Raw genomic sequence first — 12,052 nt, forward strand, 5'->3', positions numbered from 1 at the left:
ATCCGCTCACACTGTCACACCATAAAATAGATGATCTATTTTACTTCTAAATCATGTTGCTATATATTACGTATACTGTAATAGTCCTGCAATGTGTAGCAGCAGCATTGTACGTGGAACTAAAACTTGCATGCGAAGGAACTACACGTGTGAATATATACCTATCAGCAGTGGAGTCACAATATGCACGAGTAAGTAATACATCGATCGTATACTGAGTTAAACATCCAACTTCTTAGGTAAAACAGTGAAAGTTAGTAAAACTAAACACTTTGTCATTTTGTAACTGCAATGTTAATGTGGAGTGCCTGCTGATTCAGCTTGTCACAAGGAAGCCACGCCCTAAAAACAACAACCTTACTCTTCGATTAACGTACGAACATCTAAATATATGAGCCCAGAAAAACACTACTGTTTTGTGTGTTTGTATAAAGTGTTTTTTTATATATTTATACACCTGGCGCGTTCATTTAGTCATTCTCGTTTACTTGTAACCTGCAGTGTCGCCCTCTACTGGTGGGCCAAAAATGCAAGCTAAGTCAACTGGTCAGGTACAATGCTGATAAACAACATTATTGTTACAGTACACACAATCAAAAACTTGGCATTTTTCCAGTCGAACAGTATTTTAAATACATTTATTTCAGTGTTTAGTTTGGGTTTAGAACATATATATGAGTATATGTATGTATATATATATGTATATATGTATATATATATATATATATGTGTGTGTGTGTGTGTGTGTGTGTGTGTGTGTGTATATATATATATATATATATATGTATATATATATATATATATGTATGTATATATATATATATATATATATATATGTATGTATGTATGTATATATATATATATATGTATGTATGTATGTATATATATATATATATATATATATATATGTATGTATGTATATATATATATATATATATATGTATATATATTTTTTTTAATCTTCCCGTTACCAAACAAGTAATGTTTAGGATGCAATTAATGGAAAGCGTGACGCCATAAATGAACAACGTGCACTTCTTGTTTAGATGTTACTTTTGACTAAATATGAAAATCATAACGCAGCATAAATGTAATATATCCAGTGTAAAATCGCATGAAAATGAAATTGAATCAACCCAGTGACGTCATCGGTGAGCGCCTCGGCTGGCCTTCGAGGTGGGCTCGACTTGTGAGCCTTGATTTTTGTCAGACATCTCTCATCTTATCTTCTCCCCCCACACCCCTCCAACAACGTCTGTTCGCGATGACAATTGGAGGTAAGTCGGCCTTCGTAGTCCGCGCCGCTGTGTCTAATACGTAGTACGCATTACCATAGCAGTTGTTGAGGAGATATGAGTCGAACTGGGCTGGAGTTCATTGAGCTAACAGTGTTAGCAGAGCAGCTAGCTAGCCGGAACCTCTACGTTAATGTCCAGTGGAACATGACGAGAATAAACAAGAGGCCTCGAACAAACACATTTTAAACATCCGCATTTACTGTTTCAACACAAAACGGTTCTTAATTTGTGTTTGTCGCTGGCTAGCTGTATTCACTAGTTAACGGTATACCGTGTTTGTTGGAGGCGCCGTGTTGTAACGGAGTTAAAGTGACTTTTTGGATGACTGTGGTCAGCCCGTGGAACGTCTGCTGGGAACACTTTATTTCCTGGCTTGACTTCCACATTAATGACTTTACCACATTCACGTGTCCTTCCCATGATTTCGCTGCTGGCTCGATCATGACGGCATTCTCCCTTAAATTGATGCAATTATGTTAACATAGTTGTAATAATATAGGACTGTCAGAAGATGTCTTTTTTTGTATTTCAAGAAGTACTTATAATGATTCCATTGTTAATACGTTAGGTTTCTCTACTTTGCCATGGACCATGTAGTTATGTAGCACTGAAATAGTGGTGTGTGTGAAATAAGTAATGTCAAGCCTACAGTATGGATGTGCGTTCTGATTGTGTGGTCTTATATTCTATAGATTCACAATACACAGTGAAATATCTCAAGAATATATTTCTGAAAAAGTTTGATGGTTATAACTTGCAGGTAATAATAAACCCAAATTCTGTATCCCGTACAACTTGAATAATTGTTAACAAGTTAAAAGTTCAATATTGTAAACTGCTGGTTCATTCAGTAATCAGCAATTGAACTGCAAAAACGTCTTTGGGGGTGTTGACACTTTTTTTTGGTGCTGTTAAAACTGTCTAGAGTCAGTTTGCGCTGCTCGTACAGTTTGTTTGGTCAAGTGTGAACAGGACCAAAAGGACCGAACAAAACAGGCTTGCCTGAGACCGCCTGAGAGATGGGTCTCGGTCCGCAAGTGTGAACGTATACGGAACGGAGCAAAACACCGGATATGATGTCATCGAATGCACGCGATGCCAGACGATGCATAGCAACACCTAACAGAAACCTGAGTGAAAATCATCCAAAAATAAAATGGAATGAAATGTAAGCCCAGAATGTTGAATACAGTGGTTATAAACATGCATGGCTCTTTTCAACAAAGGGGCACTGTTGCTCGTTACAGTTCGATTAAGTCGTCGGAAACGCCGTCTTCTTGCACCACATCTCCATGAAGCTTTATGTCTTTATATCATTTATAACCTCTTTGTTACACTTAAGGTGGTAAAAAGGAATGTCCTACGTGTGCGTGTGACGTGGAAGGCGTCATGTTTTGAGGTCAATGTACATACAGTATACACCGGCCAATCGATGTGCAACTTGATGCATGTCGCAAACCAGAAAGCATTAAAGTGACCACCGATTTTTGGTCAGGACCAGAGTACTGGACTGCAAGTGTATCATCAGGTTTTGTCAAATTACTTTACGTCAAAGCCACAGTGAATAGATTTTTGGTTCTTATAGTGAGAGAGTATCCAGAATTGGGGTTAAGGCAGAAGACTCAACAAAATATGCTTCAGAAAATCTGCTTTTTTGGGAGTAGGGGCGGCCCCAACCGTGCTATGTTCTCTGAGGGGAGGCTCACTGTGCCACACTTTGAAAACCAAGTGGAAGTACTAATACAGTGTAATTAAACTATTGCATCAGGTCAATTACACGTTGGATATTGGACACTTAAATACAGATGCATGGTAAGTATTGCACTTAATAGTAGGGGTGTCTTGATACAACCTTTTCACTTCTGATTAGAGATCGACCCATATGGGTTTTTCAGGACCGATACCTATCATTAGTAGTTCAGGAAGCCGATAACCGATACTAGGAGCTGATATTTATTTGTTGTAAAAGTGTAAAAAAAAAAATTGACATAAAAATGTTGAATAATGCAAACACTTAACTTTGTTTAACTGCTTAAAGCACGTTTATTGAACCAAACAAATAGACAAATAGCTCCAGAAGAGTATAGTTCCTAGAATCAGAAGCATCTTTTAGAAGTTGACTAAAAACTTAAATAAACTTAAATAGCTCCCTGAAATGTTTCCACAGTAAATAAAGTAACTTTTCTATACGTTTAGAGCAGGCGAGCTAATGTTAAAGCTAGTCAGCCCTCATCTTAGCGTACTTCCCTGCAACAAAACAAGACTGTATTGAATTTCTTACTCTCTCTCACAATCACACACAGAGGCTTCTACAATCACGGACTCTTTCCACATTGATATTAGCAACAGCATTGTTTCAAGTGATTCACAGACTAGCAAAGCTCTTGACGTTACGTTATTGTAGTCGTCGTGATCTGTAGAGGTTTTCATGCGACTTTCACGCAAACGCACACTATTCTCCACATGACATACATTCTCCCCAATGCTAATACATAGTCTGCTGAGCCTTTACAGTCAGATCGGCGAAATAATGTTATGGTACGCGAACCAGCCTCCATCTTGGCGTGCTTCCCTCCAATAAAACAAGTGAATTTAGTTTTTACGCGCGCTCTCTCAATCACACACATGCTTTCACTATCACGGACTGTTTTGACCGTCGACATTATGAGCAGCCTCCTTTCAGATAATTGTAAGTGCATGTGTGTGGGGACAGCGTCCGCTTTAGATTGACTGCCACTAACGCGTGCTATGGCTTGCTTAACTCAGATGGCGCTGTGGGTGGTTGCACTGTACTTCATTTAGCCATTTTTATGCTCGAAAATGCTTAATGTAGGCAACAAATACGTAACCTTTGCTTAAATAGGCATATATTTGACTAATAATAGGCCGTATTCAACCATGCAAGAGCATGATTTATATATATTTTTTAAAAACCGTGATGGACGGAAGGTGTGAAATATGAACCGTGAAGTGGCGATGGACAACTGTACTTCTGTACGCATGTAGAGTGTAGTTTTATTGACAATGTAGTGGCAGATTTTCTTATATCATGACATCCTCAAAAAAAATCTCCTCATGGAAGTTTGACAAGGGATTAAGTATGTATTTATTATCACGGTATGTTGCAACGCAAACCATAATTGCTAATGCTACAACAAGCAAAGCATTACATCAGTTTGGGAGCAGGTTTACCATCCTAACCCATAAACTGAACATGGACATCATAAACTGGAAATGTCATGCAACAAGAAGGTATTTGAATTGCTATCCTCATTTTTATCTTTTTTTTTTTCTTTCCCCCCACTCAGGAGAGCCATCAGCCGAAGTCAGCTGGATGATTTCAGAGCTGGTTCCGGTGCGGCCCGACTGACTTGCAAGTTTCAGCTCCTGTGCCGTACAGTGAACATACATTCTTGGTCAGGGTGTTGCAATGAAACCAGCTCAGGAGCGCAACCAGGAGTGCCTGCCTCCTAAGAAGAGGGACCTCCCTGTTAGTAACTGTAGTGGAGCTCCAGGGACAGCGGGAGTGGGCTTGGTCTTGGGTGGAGGAGGAGGAGGAGGAGGAGGAGGAGGCAGTGCCAGTGGTGGCAGTAGTGGTGTTGGAGAGGATGAAGTGGGTTCCATCCAGCACTCTGCAGCCAACAGTGACTCTCAGGGTGGAGAGTGGCTGCGAGCTCAGCCAGGACTTCATTATGGAGTGGACACTTCTGAGAGCATACCAACAGTGCCAGTAGACCAATACAGTATGCTTTATAAAGTGGCTCTGCCATCTGTTACATATTCGCCCACCAGTCCTCACCCAGTGTTAAGCCACATCTCCCCAGCCTACACTTTACATTCTCCTCTCTTGCAGCATCCAGGCCTTCCCTATCCTCCTTTGGGTTACACCCAGCTCCCTCATTCCTCCCTGCAGTTTGTCAGCTCCCCGTATGCCGCAGTACCCTACGCTCTTCCCCCCGGCTTCGTCCCTGGTTCATTAATCTCCCCCTCTGGCGCCATCACTCAGGCCCACCTCGTTCCGTACCCGTCTGTCATACAAGAAGGTGTGGTCTCCCCTCCTCCACAGGCTCAGGTAGCCGCTCACACCTTTGCCAAAGTTTCAGCCTCCAGCGGCGTCCCACTGATGTTGCCTTCAGAGCAGACCACCCAGCAGCACCTCGGTACTGTCGGAGTCCTGTCTGCCGCAGAGCTCAGCTCGCGGGGAATGCCGGTCTTCTATCACCCTCAGGGTGCCGCCAGAGCCACCACCACAACCACCTCCTCCTCCTCCTCCTCCTCCTCCTCCAAGGACCCCCACAGTGGGCTGCTGGAAAAGGAGCCAGAGATGAATGGTAGGGTTAAGGAGCAAGTGGCCAGAGAGGTCACACTGGACCACCCCAGCAGGAATGCACGTCTACAGCAGGGAGCGGCCATCTCTGCAGCACACGAGTCCAACCAGAAACGCAGGCTGAGCTCACCGGGGCAGCGCAGCACTCCAGACAGTGACCTGGAGGTGAGTCAGAAGTGTCATCTGTAACAATGGTCTTCCATTATGACTCAAGACAGACTATGGCAGCTAAATGTAGGTGTCTTTTTTTCTTTCTTTGTTATTAGCCTTACCCTAAAATAATAAAGAGGTTTCCATGTTAGAATATGTTTCTTGTGGTGTATTTTGCTAGTAGTGGTGTACAACTGGACTGCATTATACAGTACATCTGAAAACGACTGTCAGTAGCTAATAAATACAGCTTGGTGATGCAGGTCTAGGAAAGGACCCGATGCTATTGCTAAAAATGCTGGATTGCTGCTAATCAGGACTGCACACAGCCTCAAAATTAGCTTTCAGTTATATAGGGTAATTTTAGTTTATTTTATATCTTTCCAGGTGCAGCAGGTGGTGGGTAGTTTGGTGGCCTCCAGCAAAAGTGCTGTTGGAGGGCGCAAAGAGGTCTCCTTTGCTCCTTTGAATCTCTCTCAGAGTGTCCAGAGAGCGAGAGACGTCCATGGAGAGACCACTTCTGGCCGTGCTGCATACATGGCCCAATCTGTGAGCTACAGTGACCCCAGAGTGACAGGTCTCCAGCAGCAGCAGCAGCAACAACAACAACAACAACCAGGGCAGCCTGCCCATGCTGTCATGTTAGCCAACGGGCAGCCAGTGTTAATCCCTGTGGAGTATCACCCACAGCATCAGCCTCCAGCAGCACAGCAGCACTATCCAGCACAGGCTAATGATGGCTCTCCTAAGCCCATCTTTAAAGCCTCAGATCCTTCATCCAGAGCGTGCCTGCCTGAGAGGGCTGTGGGCGAGCCAGTGGCAGCTCAGCAGCTGCAGCCTGCTGTCCAGCCTCCTGCTGAGGTGACCCAGGCCTTGGCTTCCAACACCGTCCCTGTCCCGGCTTCCAGTAACCCATCGCACTTCATGAAGGGAGCCATTATTCAGTTGGCCACCGGTGAGCTGAAGCGTGTGGAGGACTTGCAGACTCAGGACTTTGTGCGGAGCGCCGAGCTGAGCGGGGGGCTCAAGATTGACTCCAGCATGGTTGTGGACATCCGTGCTAGCCAGCAGAGGCCTGGCCTTGTGACTCTCCACTTTACCGTGGGGGAGCAGCAGAGCAAAGTGACCATTGACGTCCCCCCGGAGCACCCCTTTTTTGTCTTTGGTCAAGGCTGGTCGTCCTACAGCCCGGAGCGCACCACCCAGCTCTACGGCTTGGCCTGCCATCAGATGCAAGTAGGTGACGTGTGCGTGTCAATCACCCTGCAGCAGCAACCGCAGCAGCAGAAAGCAGCGCAACACCATCACCACCACCAACAGCAGAACCTGTCCAGGACTTTGAGCAAAACCACCACCGCGTCAGAACCCAGTCACCAGCTCATGGGGCCTCCTGCCCCACAGCAGTCACGTCCTCCTCAGGCTCATTTCAGGATAGAGCGCATGCACAGAGACAGGACCAGGGATGCCGACAAAGACATGGGCGACAAGGAAGAAGCCACACACATGGGGGGCGTCGGTCACCCCGACCCCCCTGTCAGACCAAGTAGGACCTCAGGTGAGCACGCCAGGAGTCAGAGCGGCTACCAGTTGCACACAGACGCCTCTGCCTTGGGGGCCATGCTGGGTGCTTCTCACAGGCGCTGGTCTTCTCCTGGCCTCCAAAGATACAATATGAAGGGGGAGACAGGCTCATGTCCTCAAATCAGCGCCTCTGGACACATCCGGCCCTCGTTTATCCCCCAGGAGGTCAAACTGTCCATTGAGGGACGCTCTAATGCAGGGAAGTAGCATCATCATCAACATCATCGTCTTTTGGTAGCAACTATGGAGGAGACCTGCTGTTGGTGTCATGACAAGGAGAGGAAAAAAAGAGAATGTAGCCTGAGAATGTTGAAGATTTTTGCACATTCAACTAGAAAAAAAAATCTTGTTCCGGCTCTGTGCCGCTCAGCACAAAGGAGAACTTTGAGGTTTCCCACGATGCTGAATTCTTAAGTAGGTTTGTCCTCTCTGTCACCACTTCCTCATTTGGAACGCCCGCACTTCCTGGTTGGACAAGCCTTCGACGACACCGGATTCCGTTTGGAGCCCTATAATCTCTTATCCATTCCTGAGATTGTGTCTGTTCTTTGAAATGCATTGATCTTAAAGAAACAAGGACATATGTTGTTGGGCGCTAGCTGTCAGCGTACGTCACATGACGATGACAAAGAAGTCTTACAATCCAATTAGTGAGGAAACAATCAGTGTCTATACACACACTCTTTCTCTTCCCCCCCCCCCCCCCCCCCCCCCCCCAAGCTCTGTGTGTTTGCATGAGTCCAGCAGACTGGAATAAGGGCCTTAGTCTCTAGAGCAGGGGTAGCTACCTGTAGCTAGCCAAAGGGTCAAAGCATTATGTACATTACAACATTAAAACCTCGTTTTATTTTTGTTGTTGTTAGCAAGCCATTCTAAAACGTCCAACAAAAACCAAAGCAATTTTTCCCACAAGAAATCATGTCCAATTAATCCCTCCCCCCCCCAAAAATAGGGCTGGCAAATGATTAAAATTTGTAATCAGTTAATCAGTTTTCTAATTAATTCATCATGATTAATCACCCTTTCCAACTGTCTGAAATATGCCCATTTTCACTGTATTTTATTAAGGTAAATGGCAGAGAAGAATTAGATGTATTTTGATATAGTGTATGTTTATTAACAGCTCCATAATGAAATGGAAATTTCAATCAAGCTAAAGCATACTACACACCGTGACTTAATTAGTCTTACATGTATCGCTGCAATGAGGTTCTAGGCTGGACTTGCAGGTATTTAGAAGAGTCTTGTCATCTTCAGAGGCAGTACAGTAAGAACAGTAAAACTAAGATCCCACACGTTTATCCTACACAATTACATTTTTTCGGGTAACTCGCTGATGTCCAGTCGTGTAGTTGTTCAGAGCATGAATGCAGCGCACAGTAGTGAGGTTATCGTTTGGAAGGAGGAATCCCACTCCACAAGGAGTTTGTGAGCTCTGCTCGTTCACACCTTATTGTTGACTTGCCGTGGATGCCAACTTCCTGTACCTCCTGTACACTCGTGTTTTGCTACGAGTTCTTTCTTGAATTCAATAGAGTTTCTCACTTTCCTTGTTAAAGTGCTGCTACTCGCAACTTTCTTTGGCCCCATGGTGGGTTATTTAGCAGTCGCACTAAGTTTAAAAAAAAAAAAAAAAGCATTGCGACGACGTCACCAACGCACGGGATGTTTTTCGGGTGCTCGATACGTGGGCAGACGGACTGGTTTGTCACACACAGTGTTTGTCGTCGAATCGTACCAAAAGTATAGCGTACAAAAAGCGAGGTCGGACTGTACTGCGGTGTCTTGGTTTTGAAGGAGTCAGTGTTGTTTGGTGGCTCTTACCTTTTCTTTTTACACTTGAGAAGGGCGATGGTCACATTTTCCAAAGTTTGCGTGTTCAGCCGACTCGAGGTTGAAAAGCAAAAAGCGGTGCCTACGACGTACACAACAGCACCAGTGGCTCCCTGCTGTTTTTATCGCGTCAGTGTTCCCATCGGTGGAAAAAGGTCGCAGACCCCTGCTCTAGAGAGATGCTGCATTCCAGCGTGATTAGCAAGCCAACACAGACCTCCTTTTACACAGCTTTTGTCCTCTTCAATGCACTGGTGAGCATAGGACGCACCAAATGTGGACTTTGCTCACCTACCAAAATGTAAGCAATAGTACCCCCCCCTCCCCCCCCCCCCACCCCAAAAAAAGTTACATTTGAAGGCAATGCACTATTTCCATCCAAGTGAAAGAGCCACCTGACATCTCCTTACACTGAGACCTTTATTCTCGTTTGCTACGTTTTGTTACAACAGCACAGCGCTTTCTTCATTGCTTCATTCATTCACAAAGGGAATAGGTTTGGATCCTTGCATTTGGATGCGTTTACAAATAAGCCAAACAAGATGAATGCTGCGCTTTCCTCACCGATAACAAGAAGTGCAATTAGATCACACACACGGACTCATTTGGAGCTTTGTAATCAGGCGACACACACGCACACGCACGCACGCACGCACGCATTCCCACTGAAAAATGTTTTAGGATTGTTTCGTGCTTTCTTTTTTTGTTGTTGTTTTTGTAGCGTCTGCTGGCTGTCTTGCTGTGTGGTTTGAGTGAAACGTGGGTCACATGACATCCACCAGCATAATCACATCACCGTGTTCACGCTGTTAGCACTATAGCGTTGTCTTCTATGCAGTCATGCTCAGCTGGTTGTGTTGTTCCCACTTTTGTTTTTGTTGTTTGGGACGTTACCTCTTGCTCAGCAGGGGGCCCTTGTGTTGCTGTGAGTACTTGCACTAAATGTCTCCTCTTGGTCGGCAGTGTTGTCGCTTTAACTTGAAGAGTCACAACAGGACATCCCGGTTGTGTGTATTTGTTTCGTTTTGACCACGCTTGTCTGATGCCTTAACTTTTGCTTTTTTCTGTAAGGTGTGTGTGTGTGTGTGTGTGTGTGTGTGTGTGTGTGTGTGTGTGTGTGTGTGTGGTGGTGGGGGGTGGGGGGGGGGTCAATGTATTTGAGGCGAACACTGCATAGACTAAAGTTTTGGGACACCTTGTCATTAACCCGTGAATGAATTGTAGCGCATCTTAACGGTGTTTTAATGGGCTTCTTCCGCCCCAAACTCACCCAACCACGCCCGAGTGGCGTCAGCCTTCCCCAAACTGGCCATACTGTCCCGGCAAGATGAAGAACCGATATTCAACTCATCAAGCCCCGCCCCGGATTGATGACTCAATTGATTGAGGGGTGTGTCCCAATACTTTTGTCCATACGGCGTACGCCGATGTCTCGCAAAGAGACATTTAGCCCCCGCGAGGAAATCAGCACTGAAATAAAAGCCGCGCGTGCTCGTGTTTTTGCGCGCTTGTCTGTCAGCCAGCAAAAACGTCAATGGAGTCTGGTGGCAGGCTGGTGGTAACTCTGTGAATGAATGGGGTGTGGTGATGGTGGTCTACTTCCTGTTGTTTGACCCTTTGTTCAGTTGAAAAGGTGACTTGTTCTTATTCTTTAAATGGGGACAACAAAATAGAACGGTTTCGAGTTTTAAAGAAGTCGGCTTTGTGTATTTTTCCAGTTTCGATGCATTTGTTGTACTTTTTTGGGGGCAAAAGATGACACTGCTTTTATATATGATGTTCAACTGAAAGACAGAAGAAAACAAAAAAAAAGGTGAAAATTATTTTTTTTCGCCCGAAATGCCTAAATCTGCAAACTATATGCAAAGATGTAAATGTAACATTGAATCCTCAAATATAATCCAGGTTGTATGGACTTTGTATAGTGAGTTTTAATATCGTACGGTCGTACCAATACGTATTGATCTTTTATCAGAAGCCTTATAGAGTCGTCCACCCAAAGTGCACCCTTAGACCTTTTACCCCACACCTACCTGAATTTAACAAAGCATTAATATTTCTATTTTGTTGCTTTGCTTTTTTTTTATTTTTTTGTACCCTTTTTGGATAAATTAGATTTGTACTGTATATTTGTACCTCTTTGTGAACTACTTTAGGGCGGTTGTGTTATTTTTATTGTTATTTGTTTGGCTGTTTTCTATGTTCTATGTACTTTCAAGGACACAAAGATATTGTATTTTTATTGTTACAGCTAACTTGGAGATGTTGCATTTATCATGTTCTGTCCACACAATATAATATATATATATATCTATATATATATATATATACATACATATATACAAATATAAACTATTATAAAAATTGTGTGCTTTCATTTGTAAGCTTGGTTTGAATTGAGGTTAAGAGAGAGAGATTTTTCACATATCCTTAAGCAAAACATTTTTTGATAGCATCGTCACGTTTTATACGATGGAGTATAAGGGCCACACAAAATCTCAGATTTTGGGAATAAAGTCGTAAATTTACGAGGGGAAAAAAAAAAGTTGTACGTTTACGAGAATAAAGTCGTAATATTACGTGTCGGAGGGAAAATGGAGCACAGCCCTTCAGGAAGGAAGGCAACTCTTGCTTCAGGCGAGCTTTACTTATTACGGCTGTTTTTCTCGTAAATTTCCGACTTTATTCTTGTAAACTTCCGCCTTTTTTTCCTCATGAATTTACGACTTTATTCTCGAAATCTAATATATTATCCACACATCTAATATAACATTAAAAAAATTCTTCCAAAAGTGTTGTATTAAAAAGGTGACTGTCGGAGCTTCCCAGTGATCGTGTCGTTAGAAACCAAGTATAAAGAAAA

The 12,052-nt window shown here is 43.7% G+C and overlaps 1 protein-coding gene across 1 annotated transcript; it reads left to right on the top strand.

The window, feature by feature from the left end:
- The first annotated feature begins 1,136 nt into the window (after positions 1 to 1,136).
- atxn1l (ataxin 1-like) lies at positions 1,137 to 8,046 on the top strand. The gene is made up of 3 exons (XM_054770006.1): positions 1,137 to 1,277; positions 4,607 to 5,790; positions 6,163 to 8,046. The coding sequence occupies exons 2-3, from the start codon at positions 4,729 to 4,731 to the stop codon at positions 7,561 to 7,563; spliced, it is 2,463 nt and encodes an 820-aa protein (XP_054625981.1). The 5' UTR covers positions 1,137 to 1,277; positions 4,607 to 4,728; the 3' UTR covers positions 7,564 to 8,046.
- Positions 8,047 to 12,052: the final 4,006 nt, after the last annotated feature.

This window comes from Dunckerocampus dactyliophorus, chromosome 3 (assembly GCF_027744805.1).
Source record: "Dunckerocampus dactyliophorus isolate RoL2022-P2 chromosome 3, RoL_Ddac_1.1, whole genome shotgun sequence".
NCBI classification, from domain to species: Eukaryota; Metazoa; Chordata; class Actinopteri; order Syngnathiformes; family Syngnathidae; genus Dunckerocampus; species Dunckerocampus dactyliophorus.

What these genes read in the sequence shown, in the direction of transcription:
- atxn1l (XM_054770006.1), top strand. Translation starts at nt 4,729, where the DNA reads ATGAAACCAGCTCAGGAGCGCAACCAGGAGTGCCTGCCTCCTAAGAAG. An exon ending in CTCCAGACAGTGACCTGGAG is followed by an intron (nt 5,791 to 6,162) that starts GTGAGTCAGAAG and finishes ATATCTTTCCAG; the next exon opens with GTGCAGCAGGTGGTGGGTAG.